Here is a 15,192-nt window from a genome sequence, read left to right as displayed (position 1 = left end):
AGTCTGATCGCAATCTAACATGGGATTTAATATAGTCTACGATGCCACGCATATGTTCTTACTTACACCGCAAAGAGCACGAAACAGCGCAAAACAGTGGGGAAAGAGCGCAAAACAGAGGGAAACAGTGTAAAGCAGAAAAAAATTTTGCAATGAGTTCGGGACACCTTGTTTTGAGTTGGAGTACCACGGCAGCAAATTAAAAACACAAACCAACGTATGTAGCCAGTAATGCTGTAATGGCAGGTCTGCCCCTGCTGGTGACACATTTTGGGTACCATAATTTAGAACATTTTACATATGGATATGGTTGGCTTTAGGGTTAGGGCTAGGTAAAAAGGGACCTCCAGAAGTATGTGCACCAAGATGGCGCACAACCTAAAAATAGTATCTGTTTGTGTGTAGCGGATTCAGGTTGTGCGACATATTGCTGCACACACACACACACCAAAAAGGTAGATAAAATTTCGCATGATGACCTATAATCCGGTACATAACCTTGTAAATATACCGGAAATAGCGCCATAAAACCATGGCGAGAGGCGCCGTGGTTCTTTCGTGGCAGAAGGTGGTAATGACTGCGTCTCCTGTTTTGCGCTGTTTCTCTTCTGTTTTGCGCTGGTTTCCATCTGTTTCGCGCTGTTTTCCTCTGTTTCGCGCTCTTTGCGGTGTTTCGCGCTGTATTCAGTAAGTAGTAAGACCCGACTGGCTGTAATAACTTTTGAATGTAAATTAATTGTATACCGGTACTTAGACTATAATTGATAGTTTGAATGTGTATGATGTCAAAATGGCAAACATAGGCATATGAAATTGTTGCTGTTCTGTATGACAAAATTATAAAAAATCTTAATGCGATAATATCGGAAAGGCAGGTAGCCTAATTAAGTTATCTGTAATTCAAATACTGAAATAAGAGTAATTTCTCAATTTGCATTAGTAGACTATTCCATGTATTCCTAATGAAATTTTCGCAAATTATGTTAACACTTTTTAAATCACTTTGGGGTATGTTGCTATTAAATACAAAAACAGAGATTAAAAGAATAGTAGAAAATGAAATGTATTTTTAGGCCTAATGTACCGGTAATAAAGAATCAGAGTTTGTATCACATATTTCTATGTCTTGCAGTCTTGTGAACTTGCACAGAAAATCTATGATGATTTTGTTTGTTTAATTATATTAAAATTAATTAGAATACATTTGGTTATAAATTATGATTCCGGCATGTTATGTAATTTTACCCTTATTCAGTCATACCACCACTGTAGATTTGAATGCAACTATTCTTTTGTTATCAATAGTGCGATATAAAATTTGGATGATGAAAAAATTCTTTTTTTTTTTCAAACCGTATTGCTCTCCACAAAAAGCAGATAAAAATGTCCATAATGTGTAGAAACAATATAGAAAATTCTTGAGTTAACAAACCCTTACAAAAAGAAATTAAAGAATTTAAATTAAAGAACCCTTAAAGAAATTACAAAATTTATTCGATGCATTATTTCAAATAGGGAATTAAATGTCTATGATATATTTTTTGCATTTCCCAATTTTCTCCCTTTTTTTTTATTGTTTTTTCAATGTGAAAAATATCCCAAATTTTTATTTCTTTATTCAAATAAAAATCTGTCTTGCAGAGAACGCCAGACCCTATTTGACTTGGGATATACCGGTACCTGCTTATTTGAAAATTGAGTAGGATTCGTTTTAACTAATCTTCAACGCATCTGTCAAGAATTTCATTTCGTATTAGATATGTGTAATCTTTCCATTTTACTTACGGTAACAATAAATATCTTACATCACATTTTTGTTAGGAGTCATTGTGTTATTTACTGATATAAACAGTTGTGGCGTTTACTGTGCTAGACCCCTATTATTAAATTATTCCTACAATAATGTACTACTGTACCATATCTTCATGTATATATTCTGTATCTCATGTCTTCGTCGTACAGAATACATTCTGTTTTCATACAGTTTTGCTTGCTTGCTTTAGGCTGTCTACAAGTTTTCATTTGCTATTCTATGGGCCTATCTTTCATATTTCAATAAGAATTATTTAATAAGACTTAGGAATTAATGCTAATGGTTGCTTTAATGCCCACAATTAATGCTTGCTTTATTTATGTCACTATCATTCATCTGTGAACATTATTTTTCAATGTATTGATAAAGGGATTTTTTCAATAATGTTGTTGTAATCTCCCCCTGCCTTTTCACAGAACGCAATTGATTTTTTACTGAATCTGACAAATAAAGCAGTCATTCAGTCACAATCACAATGAATGAGAACTTGATCTTGGATATATTTCAATCGTTGGAACTGACAAATCTAGATGAGGAATGGGTTGATCGAATGCATTCATCAGAATTTACAGATGACCCAGAAATTGACATTGACATACCTTCTTCAGCTATCAATAACCTGGAAGACTTGAATTTAGCACTTCGAAATGGATCTAAGCTACTTGCGAACTTGTCTGGTCAAACAAGGTGCTCTTTGTTGAATGAACTTCTTAAAATTGGAATTACAAGTAAAGTCATTCAGTCTTGGATATATTATCTTTTCCACGTTGGTCTGAAAATGTCTGCTAGCTTTGAGCAGACACTATTATGTTTACTTGCAGCGGACTTTTACTTTTTGCTACTTCAGTTGCCTGGTATGAGTTCATCACAATTACATCATGCTATACTTTTTGAAAAAGCTGTGAATTCTCTACAGATGGTGACACAAGTTGATGCCACAATGTCTGAAGAAGTAGGACGCAAAAGAAAAGCAAATGTACCCCTAAGTCAATCACAGAAGCGGCGAAAGGCGAGCAATGATAAGAATACACAAGAAGAAGAAGATCATGGCAATGTTGTTATAACTCCATCGCAAATGGCAAATCTTTACAGGCTCCTTAATTTAACATTGACTGATTTCTGTAAATATTTAGCATCTGTTTCATTGAGGTCTAATGAGGTGTCGTTGAAACATGCTATGCAAGTCTTGGTGAAAATTGCAAATTGTTTGAAAACGAATGCTCCAATAAGCATTATAGATTACAAAAGTTTTCGTAGTGATGGTTCTACTGCGGACAGTTTTAGACTCCCATATCAACAAGCTGTTTATGCCTTGTTTTTGACAATTTCAGTAAAACATGGTGATGTTCATCAGTTGTGTTTGACCTTATTTCGATTCATTTTGCCCATAATTATAATGAGAGATGCTAACATTCCATCGTCTACTGTTTCACGATCCTTCTTTCAAAACTCGGAAATATTCCGAAAACTTGTTTGTCATTTGTTTGATGTTCATGGAGATTCCGTTTCCCATAGTATATCTGTACTGACACAAAACTTGATTGCTCAGTGTCCTGATCGTACAGAATTTCGCAATCATCTTGCAACCATCGTATCATGTATTTTGCAGCACATGCCTACAAATTGGTATGCTGACTTCTGTGATTGGCTCAGAAGAATGGCAGTACATTCAAAAATTGTATATCGAAGTAATACACTGGCAACTGTGGGGAAATTGCTTTGTATGCCCGAGCGTCTGAATGATGAGAATGATTCTCTCGATCCAGACACTCTTGTTTCCACAAAGCACAGCTATTTGCTAAAGATAGTTGTTGGAAGATTGTTAGATGTGTCTCCATCTGTGCGATCGAGAGCTTTGCATGTTCTTGTTGAAATGATGGAGGAGGGGATTGTTTCTCCAACAGCGCTACAGGAGGTCGTGGATGCAAGAGGAAAAGATTTAGAATCTGAAACACCTGCAACCAATGCATCAGCTAGAGGAAAATCCAGCACACCGGCTACTCTTCACACAGTTGCTGCCCCCACTCTGATGAACAGTTGCACAGTAATTGAGGATAACAAATCAACCCTCTTACAACTACTTTCCAGATGTGTTTTGGAACCCAAAGCCATGGTTCGCAAAACAGCAGTGCAAGCATTAGAAATGGCTTTGATCTCAGACTTTGTACAACCAACTGATGAGAGCATGACAATTCTGGAAAAGAAATGCAGTGACCCATCACTAATGGTGCGTAAGCAGGCTATTAGTAGTATTTCTCTAGTATTAATGCACCACAAGTCTTCCAAGCAAGCACAGGCATGTTGGGCTCGGGGTGTTTTTCCTGCAGTACTGGATGCTGAAAGTTCCATCCAGGAAAAGTCTGCTGCTCTTATTGAGTCAACCATTTTAGATAACTTGAATGGTTCTGAGGAAAAGTCAAATCTAGCTTGGGATCTCATTTCCTTTCTTGCAACTCAAAAAGGTGAACCTCTGCGAGCATATTTACAAACAGTCTGCAGGCAATGGAATCGTCAGCAAAAATTGAATGTTGGTTTAGTATCTAAATTCGCCAAGGAACTTGAGACGCCCAATAAATCAGCAGGAGCTTGGCTTTTCTTAAGATTATTCACCTTATATGTTTGCAATAAAAGCATAGCTGATCATATTGTAAAAACCTGGGTGACTGAATATAAGAAAGCAAATCCATTGATGTTTCATATAAATTCCACTATGACACTGGGGCAAATTTGCAAGCATTTGCACGAAGACACTATCCAACAAGTAATGGACATTTGTATTCAGCGCCTAAAGATGCCACATTGTCCAATTCAGCTGATCTCCTACCTAATTGAGACCATTTGTAACTTGATCGAAACACTTTATAAAGAAAAAACCGATGGCCAAGAGTGGCCCCAATCATTAATGGAATGGTGTAAGGCAATCCTACAAGACGCTGACGAATATTTGTATAAAGTTGTAATGAGCACTGCAGATGGGTGTTCAATTTGGAACGAACACTCTCTCATACATCAATTGTATATTACTGGGAATATTGGTAAGCATTGTGCTACCAAAGTGCCAAAAAGACTTATTTTGTCAATGCAAGCTTTGCTTACTAGCACAGAATGTCTCAGTAATATGTCACAGCTTCAAAGCCAAATCTCTGCGAGCCAAGATGTTCTTCAATCACAACCTTTGTCACAGTTTGTTCAGTCTGGAGGTATTCCTCACCATATTCGTGCTCATGCTGTCATAAATTTAGGTGGGTTTTCATATTGTATTTTGGGTGTTACATGAAATGCTGAGCTGTTGTTGAAATCATTAATACTAAATGTTTTTTGAACTTGAAATCTTGTTAATACGAGTATAATTATATGATGATGATATATATATGAATTTTCCTATCGCAGTGATTTCCATGGTTGACAAGATATTTTGGGCGCTTGGCATTTTTTAATGGTTGATTTTATATATTTTTAGGGAAGATTTGTCTCCACAATGTTCAATTGGCAAAAAAATGTATTCCTGCAATGGTTCGTGAGTTGGATACATGTGATAATGCAATGGTGAGAAATAATGTGTTGATCATACTGACTGATCTTTGTGTGTTACAAACACAATTAGTTGATCCGTATTTGGGTGATATGGCAAATTGTCTTGGAGTTGAATCAGTTGAAGTACGAAGGTGAGAGATTGATTGTATTATTTAATCAGTGAGCAAAACGAATTTGCAGCAATTCGCTTAATAAAAAAATTGAGTTTTAACCTGTCTTCTTATGAAAATAAGTTCCCTGTGAAATTTTGCATAATTTACATTTATAATGTGAAATGCTAAATAAAATGAGTCAAATGCCTCTGAGTGATGGGAGTATAACATAAATAATGTGTAATGTTTCTCTGAAATTCAAACAACAATGTATCTTTTGCTATAGATTTTGGACAAAAGCATGCGTGTATCTGTTGAAGATTATTCTAAAGTGAAAGAGTGTTATACAGCATCGGTTTTAGGAACAGCAACAATTTTAAAACAGCATCATATTTCGAGATAATCATCGAACGTTATTGTTAGCCATATATCGCTTCCAAGATAATTAACTTAACGTAAACATACCTAAAATGATGACTTTCTTATTTCACAGGAATGCTTTGATCCTTATTAATAGCTTACTGAAGAAGGACTATGTTAAGTGGAGAGGAAGCCTTATATTCAAATTTTTGACACTGCTTTGCGATAATAATACTGAGCTTAGGAATCTAGTTCGATTCAGTCTTATTGAACAAACTCTTCGAAGAAATGCTGGAGATATTTTTTTCCGACATTTTGTGGAATCGATATTTTATTTAAATGCATACACGGAACACAACATATTCAACAGATTCGCTAAAACTGACAGGGAATTAAGGTAAGACTCAGAATAAATAAAATTTAAATGAATCCACTCTTTAGGAGATACAGATTTTCTATTGACGCTGGCACCAGTGTATCTTCTTCAATTACAACTTCACTTATTAACGATTAACAGAACAAGTTTAAATACAACATAATTATACCTCATTCTTATATTTATGGCTACATCTCTAGTTTCAATTTGTATTCTGAGCAGTTCATATATAGTTAAATGTAGTAGCCTACCTACCGGTATCTCATTGCAACTCTTCTATTCATACTATTTCCACTCCACAAGATTAGTGCTCAAAATGTTACTTCGAGCTAACTTGTATAAAAGTAAATATACCTGTATATCTGAATGTGCAGGTTGTTTGACTTTTCTGGAGAAACTAAGAAATCGGAGAGGATGTCTATTTATGTATTTATGCTTGAGCACATGGATGATGAACATCGAATTAAGCTTACTGGAAAATTATGTACTGATATTTTGGATTCTGTTGTCGACGGCGTTATTCCTTTGGGGAACAAAGCTAATGATGTCATAGCAGACACTCTTGCAATTCTTTGTGGACCGGTATGCTGAATTTATTTCCACTTGAAAAAGTATGGATACAGTTTCCAAATTTCTGCTTCTGTTTTTTTAGGCAATTTCTGCTTGAGTGAATAAGTTATCATCATAAAAGTTCCTAAATTCACAGCCCCATAAATTTTAATTCTCGTTATATTATTATAAACAGTTTGTATTTTTGATTTATTAGAGTCTAATGATGTGAATTACACATCTGACGACTATGGGTGTACTTGATAATGCTATAAAGAAGCAACATTTGCACATTATACGATTTCAATTCTATTGAAATTTTCTATTTCATTCAGGATCTGAAGTTGAAATGCATGAAATCTGCATCAGATGATGATCAAGATGTTGAAGGAATGCAAAATGAAGCCGCAAACATTGCAAAAAATGCAATGAAACAAAAGATCATATCCCATGTAATTTTATTTTCCATGGCCTCATGCTAAATTATATTATAAGACATATACTATACAATACAACTGTGACAGAAATCCGAAATTTGACACATAAGATCTGGCTTTGCCTCATTCAATCTAATATGTATTCAATTTCATTCATTATTGAGCAGTATTGAAAAATATCAACTCGGGGAGTTCCCCATATATATTTTTTTTATGAAACATAACATTGTTGCCATAGTTAAATTTAATAATTGAGATCTCAGTTCTGTACACTCTGCTATTCATGCAGTGTACCTACTTATAACCTTTTTTATATTTTCAGGTGGTAAAAAAGAATCTAGTTGAAAACATCATGCCAATTATTATTGCAATTAAGAATTTGCTGGTTGCTAAGCAAAGCCCTCTCGTTGGAAACGTTATGTTGTGTTTAAAAGAAATAATGAAGGTTAGAACAATGAAAAATATTCAAACCTATATCCAGGGCTGGGGAGCCGGAGCTGGAGTCGGAGCCTGGAGCCATGGAGCCGTTACATTTTGGTGGAGCCGGAGTCGGAGTTGGAGCCAAGCTTTTCATAACAGATGGAGCTGGAGCCGGAGCTGGAGCTACCAAAAATTTAGTGGCTCCAGGCTCCAGCTCCTAAATATCTCATTTTTTGTTTTTCAAATTTATAATTTTTTTCTGATAGCGTTACAAATGATAAAATCTTTTCTTTTCAGCTTATAATTCATTTTAAAAATTTTAGTTCCTGATATTTTTTAGAAAGTTGCCAGTTATTCTGTATGTTTGAAAGTTTAGTATCAAAATTTGAAGCGGTTCGCTTTTATCAAAATTTTGATTCTCATTTCCACCAAGCTGCAATTTTTAATGATTGCGGTCAAGCTCAAAAACCCTAATGGCCAGGGATTTTCGAAGAAGTGATCTTGGAATTTCCATGTAACATATTCTGATTTTTTCGTGGCGTTGAATATCCAATCCATTTCAAATGTCTTCAATTCTGTTCAACTATCTCGAGATTGAGTCGTTTTACGACAAAAGAAAGGTTTTAACTACTCCAAAATGCACCGCAGCAGTCACCTATCATAAAAATGTATGGCAAAGTGCCCCATTATATCTTGTTTTGATCCATAACATAGCATGTTCTGGAGAAAAGTCTCATCAATTTTCGTTACTATTTTTTGAATATATAAAAAGTATATCGCGAGTAAGATTGATTGCGTTTAGATTTATTTTAGTGACTGTATAATTTTCAAAGTCAACCGGTAAATAATATGTCGTAGGCAAAAAAAAAATGAGATTAACAAGGCATTTTTTTTAGCTGTTGGGAGTCTCCTAGAACAAAGTTTATAGTGTTTTCCGTTTCATTTTAGTATCTTATAATAGCTCTCCAATGTGGAAATTCGGCTTGCGAATTGACTTTTCTATTTATCTTTAACATCTCATCGCTGATAATTATGAAAACGCCTCGATTCTAGAAACAACTTTTGGCCTGATTTGGGAGAGGGGAACGGCATCTAATTGGGTGACGATGGTAATTTCCATTATTTTGGGTCTGCTTATTCAATTTGTACCATAAAATACTGCCTCCCCGTCAGGCCAGTTTAAATTATCATGAGTTGAAAGGCTATTGCCGTTACTATCACATGTGTGTTGCATTTCGTGAAAAGCGTCAATTGTTTTCGTCGCCATAAACATTAGGCCATAACATCTTTTATTTCAGTGTTTATTTTTCCAAGCACCAAGTTTTGCTTTAGAATGGCCCACGACAGATTTTATTTGACCGGCATGATTGCCAGTTATGTTGAACACAATTAAATTAAAAAGACAGTTATTATGGGTTAAATATTATGTGGTAGAAAAAGTCATTATGAGCTATTTTACCGAATGCGCAAACGCTGCGACCATTCCAGAAGCCGATTTTCCTTCCCGTCCTATTGTGGAGTTATATGTAAAACCCTTATATGCTGGGTAGACCGATTCGCCCGGAAAAACAGCATATAATAACTCTCAGTGGATTCACAAGTTACATGCAGGAACAAAAAGGAATTATCATGACACCGACTTGAAGGGTGTTTACAGTCTAAATAACATGCCACACTTAGAAAACAATTAGCAAAATGCATTATTGGGCTGCACTACTGATAATGGCTATGGAGCCGGAGTTGGAGCCAGCTCCGGCATAAAAAAATGAAGCTCCGGAGTTGGAGCTAAAGAATGAATACACTGCGACTCCGGAGCTGGAGCCGGAGCCATCATTATTTCGAACCAGCTCCCCAGCCCTGCCTATATCGCTGTATCTGTCAGTGTTCACCCATAGGAGTCTTGTCGATTTACTGTGTCTTTAATCTATTGAACGAAGTGAATGAAAAAGTTAGTCTTTTACTTGAAACCATTACTGACCTGTGCAAAAATTATTCAGTTAAATGGTTTCAACTGTGACTTATAAATGAAATACACTCTGTATAATGTACACATATCATGCTTGTGTAATATCTGATATGTTTGTAATGGCTTGACGATATTGTAAGATTCAGCTGCTGCTGAGGATAAGGGCTGTTTATTATCGTCTGCATATATACGATATACAAGATTTTATATCGGAGTGACCATTATTTTTCACATATTTCATGATTGTAGTTTTGATTTGTAGGATTATAAAACAGAAGTTCAAGATCTTCTGACGGCAGATAAACAACTAGCAAGTGAAATTGAGTATGATCTGAAACGCTTTGACAGAGAACAAGAGGAGAGGTAACTTGAAGTCTTTTATTGTATCAAGCATGAACAGGAAATAATGGACTGATTTAAAATAAATTATTATTATTATTTTTTTCAATTCATTCTCAATGTTGTTTTCAACTTTAATGGTTATTTTAGGTTTCAACGAGAGCATCCAGTTTCTGTTGCTGATAATACTCCCACACATTCTGCTACTGTTCAGAGTGAAAATGAGAATGTTATTGCCAGCCCAGCACGTGTTCAGATTGCGGTAAATCAGACAGTCACAAATCAACAAACACCTACTAGACACAAGGAGAACCGAGACCCTGCGAGCCCAGCTCATCAATTTCTCAGTCCTACAACAGCTATGAGAAGGCAAAAAGGTTTAGGGATAACTGCGGTGTTGAATTATGCCAGGAAGACAATGAATCAGCTGAAAATTAATGACCAAGATCAGAACTCTGATGGACAACCTCCGTCCAACAGGTATTTTATTTGTCAGATTTTATTTAAATAGTTTCATAATGGTAAAATGGGCTGTATCGAATTTCAAAATTGGTTATACTTATAATATAAAGCAGTTTCATGACCCCAGAATTATAAAAAAAAGTTACTTTTTTTATATAAATTTGGGCCATTCCTTCAGTGTGCTTTTTGCCACTTTTATGTATTGATATAATGGGTTTTTAATGTATGTAAAGTTTACACTCAAATATAAGAATGAAAGATTCTTATCGACCAACTCAAAACTTTTGCAGTTTATCAAAAAGAGCGATATCGACGCCAGCAAGAAAAACTGCGCTCGGAGATCTCACATTCTCCAACATGACAGAAATCAGTGTGATATTTACACCTGTCGAAAAGACCACTGATCAGTGAACTTGGTGCATAGAAAAGTTCCAAACAATGACAAGACGTGAAACATTTTTGTGAGTTCTGAGAATCGAAGTTCTCAAGTCAGCTCTGTATATCTGGACTGTTTCATTATTATCTGTCATAATATAAAAGTATACTTATCACAGTAGAATTCTGGTTGAGAATTTGGCATTGGGTATTGTAAGAAATAGCGGTTTCAGTTCAGAGCCCTGCCATACATTTCAATCTAAAATCATACATACCGAACTGCCATGAAATATCGTTCCTTCTTTGTAAATTTCGTTAAACACACCACTTTCATTTGTAAAGAAGAAATATAAATATATTAGCAATGAGTTTGTCTATTGATTTGCATTTATTCAGTCTTCAACCTCGCTGTTCGTGATGTGTGAGTTTATGCTGCTAGCCTTGCAAACAAATACTTTTTAGAGTCGATCAGTGATCACGAATCTAGGGCCCATGTCGGTTGGAAATCTTGGATTCACAAGATGATCTGATGGAATATATTTTGGATATCTACATATGTGCCAAGTACATTAAGGAGATGGTACATGCAGAATTTAATAAAGATGGTACATGCAAGTGGTTAATAAAGCGTTGGATTGACTATATTAGCATCCGAGCGATGGCGTATCAAATCTCTCTGCCGCCCCTTCTACCGAACTTCAAAATTAATTTGGGGATAAATCAATTATAATTGTCGTTATCAGAGTTGGATCAATTGTAATTCATGTAATTAATTACAGTTTTTCATGTAGTTGTAATGTACCTGAGGCATTTTCATTCTGTGTAAATGTAATTTGCTAAAATTTTGGCTCAATTAGACCAGGGACCACCACAAACTACGGCGTCCTTTCATCTGGCCCGCAATTACATGAAAAAAGGTGAAATATTTTTCCAAGGGGGCTTTTCCGATAATCGCCTTGCTTTTTTATTTCGTAACATTAATCAATCAGCAAGATGCGAAAAAGTTACCTAACAATATGCCTTTTCGCATTCGTTACGACACTCGGACAGATTTTCAGTCGTGGTTGTAAACAATACTTCATTTTGCGATTTCGAATGCTAATCGTTAGTTTGCATTTTGACGAAAACCCATTAATGTATTGGAAGAAGAAATCAGAAGAATTTCCCAGGCTTGCTTCTTTAGCCAAGGATTATTTGGGACTAACAGCAACATCAGCCCCGTCAGAGTTTTTTTCAATTGCGGGTAACTTTTATACGGCAAGAAGAAATTTATTGGGGTCAGAAACTTTTCGCAGCCTAATTTTCATCAAGTGCAATCCAACAGTTTTAGAGCAAGTGAAACTGTAAATACGAATCAAAATGTTGTTGGACAGGTTAGTGGACACAATGATCGTTTTGACCAAAACTTTTGGTATTTTGTAGTTATTGATAAGTCGATTTTCTCTGCGACTACTGCACCAAATGCTCTGAAATTTTCAGTGGTTGAAGATGGAATTTTTTTCTAGAAGGCTATTACTTCGTATGAAATCTGATATTCCGTCCAAGATTTCGCTGTATTATTTTATCCATGGAAACACTGGCTGTTTGGTTTGATTCTTGCTACGCGAACATCGGAATTTTTTTGAGGGTAGCGGTAGCGTCGAGGGTAAGGACTGCTTCGCTCTGTGTAACGTGTTCATATATTTGAGCATTGCTTTGTTGGACACATCAGTGTACATAATGATCGTTTCAATATTATGTTGTTGTTATTATTATTCTCGTTCGTCATGATGAAATCGCTTTTTTCTTCGAATACTGGACCAATTGCTTTGAACTTTTCAGTGATTAATATAAAGATTGATTTCTTTGCCAGAAGGCTATTATATTTACGTGTCCTTGTGACATGTCCATATATTTGAGCATAGCTCTTTTGTTGTAATTGTAATTTGATATTTTTTGCACGGAGTAATTGTAATTGAAAAAATTAGGGGAGTAATTGTACTAGTAATTGAACTGAATTAATGTAATTGATCCAACTCTGGTTGTTATACATGAGAATAAATAAATAAAAGATCAAGTAAGAGTAAAATTTTTGTAACATTATTATTATAGGTCATCAAACTAAGAAACAAACTCATTCCTATAACGAAATGCCAGTGGGATCTGATCGAGTCGAATTCGGCAAATTTAAAAGTAAATTTCCCCTTCCCGTTCAGTGTATAGCGCATGATTGCCACCAGAGTCAGTGTATGTCGAAGGACGAAGGATGTTCAGTGTATGTCGAAGGACTTCACCTAGGTCCTAGGGTATGGTTGTCCCGGAATTTACTGGCAAGTGACAACCCAGGCGTTCTAAAATAGAAGGTCATATAAGCGTGTCAGCTTCGTTCAAAACTGAAAACGGATGTAATTCACGCGAATATTTTTTTTGAATTAAAACGATTACATCTGTATGGGTCATTCGAATAGACTGAATAGAAGTGAGTTGAAACTTGTGAATGAGACATGTTTTGCCACCGTGACCTCTTGATGACATAACACTAAAATAAGCTGACCAATTGCAAAAATGGATGATAACAATCCATTTTAGATGATAGCAGTCACCTTAATTTGAGAGGATCCTTCAACTTGGCATATCAATTGAAAAAACGCAGGTAGTTTTAAAACGGTTCTGTGGCTGTAAGTCAGTAAAAGGAAAGTAAAGGCGAAGATAGGATTAGTTTGTTTCAACTCAAATTGATATTTAGTACTTATTAATATCTTTCATATAAGAAAGTTGTTAAAGTAAAAGTGTTTAGGCTTCTAGACCACAAAGAAATGAGCTTTTGAGAAAAAGCTATACCTAGAAAAATAGCACTAGTGGGCCTTTAATTTAAATGTTCAAATGTTAATTTTTTTAATTAGTACAGTAAGTTAGACAAAGCTTTAAAACACTTAATCCGTGATTTGTAAAAGAATTTAGTCGTAAAAATGTGGTGTGTAACAATATTTTGTGTTTCTTGTTTTTAGTTTATAATGCACTGTCAGTGGGGGGCTTTTTTATGGGCAGGTTTTCATTATTCAGCTAATTTTCATGCTTGTATAGCCTTCAATTCTACGGCGCCTTGCTGACAGCTCTTTGTCTTAGCGAGAGTTCATTGATTAATATACAAGTATATTAAGTATTACAAATTTTAACATAGGCTACACTTTTGGCAGGAAATTAAAATGCACCTGTACAAATTTAAAAATACAAATTTAAATACCTGAAAGTCCGATTTTTTCGTGCTTTTTGTTAAATAATTAAATCTGCTTGGCACAATTTGTATATTTTTCTTGATTTATTTTCTTACATTTGTGCCTCAAAGAGTCAACATGTCACAAATTTCTTTGATTATATTAAAAAATTTTACAACACGCAATTCATTGACGCGCAGCGCGCAATGTTGCTTTTGACGTCTTTCGTGTTTCACAAGCTTCTGTTGCATCAGTTTTAAAATTCTAGACATTAAGGTGTCTCGGAATGGCTTAACACAAAGTTGGCAACCCTAACTTCACCAAGTCGTGGCCTATTCTTTGGCGTTACTTGCGTGCTCTCACTTGTCACTCGTACATACCGCGGTCCGGTTACAATTATGTTCAACAACACTCAACAGCAATACGCCCAATTGTTTCAAATAATGCTTGCGCCCACGGATATACGATCTTGTATGACATAGGTCAGGGGCGGCCAACCTGCTTTCGACCGCGACCGACTATAATCTTCAAGATAGCTCGCGATCGGTTTGAGGCCATACACAAAAACGAATGAGTACTGAAGACGCACGAATACATAAAGTTCCACTGCTGCCAAGAAGCTCGGCGCGTTCTTAATGAAATCGCCCTCAAAATATGTATTTTTTATGTTCCATTTACTTTGAATACCGGTATGTAATTGTACCCGGAGTAAATGTTTCATTATTCATTCGAATCATACAATTGATCTAGTAGGGCCTGCCTAATTTTTAGTCGTAAGTGTTGAAAATATAAAAAAAAAATTGCAATGTATTCATGTATTATCTAAACAGCTAAATATATATATTCTTAAACCATAAATAACGTTACATGACTGCTCAAACTGCAATATATAATTTACAATTTCCCCGAGTCTGATTCTTCGATCGCTTAGAATTAGAAAAAATCGGACATTCTGATGGCACTGCTTCTGTTGCGAATAAAATTGATCACACTTCTATTGGAGTGATACAAGAACTTTCGCTTGTGGCAGAAGTTATTGTAGGATCGTTTATAAATCAACACACGATATTCGGCACGTTCATTTCTGCACCTTGGCAGCGGCGAAACTTACATTTGTTACGTAATAATATGCTCTATCGGACAAAAAAAATACCGTGTGTGTATATCGTATTTCGTTCGTGTACTATACAGGGTACAGTATTGTATTCTTCCTGTTTTAAAACACACAACAGTCGCTGCCTGAAATTGGTTCAAGACACTTTTGGGGGTATGTTA

General features: G+C 35.5%; 1 protein-coding gene across 2 annotated transcripts; it reads left to right on the top strand.

Moving 5' to 3' along the window:
- Positions 1-697: 697 nt before the first annotated feature.
- Positions 698-11,132, top strand: LOC120345825 (condensin-2 complex subunit D3-L-like). 2 transcript variants are annotated; one of them, XM_039415381.2, is made up of 10 exons: positions 698-1,786; positions 2,230-5,055; positions 5,274-5,478; positions 5,933-6,196; positions 6,550-6,757; positions 7,060-7,176; positions 7,484-7,606; positions 9,810-9,910; positions 10,037-10,366; positions 10,639-11,132. In XM_039415381.2, the coding sequence occupies exons 2-10, from the start codon at positions 2,289-2,291 to the stop codon at positions 10,757-10,759; spliced, it is 4,236 nt and encodes a 1,411-aa protein (XP_039271315.2). In that variant the 5' UTR covers positions 698-1,786; positions 2,230-2,288; the 3' UTR covers positions 10,760-11,132. The 2 variants fall into 2 exon arrangements, with proteins under 2 accessions (XP_039271315.2, XP_039271316.2); XM_039415382.2 differs by lacking the exon at positions 698-1,786 and having other exon boundaries at positions 2,361-2,500; positions 2,730-5,055; positions 10,639-11,130.
- The last annotated feature ends 4,060 nt before the right edge of the window (positions 11,133-15,192 follow it).

Source organism: Styela clava, chromosome 8 (genome assembly GCF_964204865.1).
Source record: "Styela clava chromosome 8, kaStyClav1.hap1.2, whole genome shotgun sequence".
Taxonomy (NCBI): Eukaryota; Metazoa; Chordata; class Ascidiacea; order Stolidobranchia; family Styelidae; genus Styela; species Styela clava.
This window is presented reverse-complemented; position numbering and strand designations above follow the sequence as displayed.

Excerpts from the sequence above, each read along its gene's own strand:
- LOC120345825 (XM_039415381.2), top strand. The coding sequence starts at position 2,289 with ATGAATGAGAACTTGATCTTGGATATATTTCAATCGTTGGAACTGACA. Across the intron at positions 5,056-5,273 it reads TCATGCTGTCATAAATTTAG|GGAAGATTTGTCTCCACAAT; the intron begins GTGGGTTTTCAT and ends ATATATTTTTAG. Across the intron at positions 7,177-7,483 it reads AACAAAAGATCATATCCCAT|GTGGTAAAAAAGAATCTAGT; the intron begins GTAATTTTATTT and ends TTATATTTTCAG.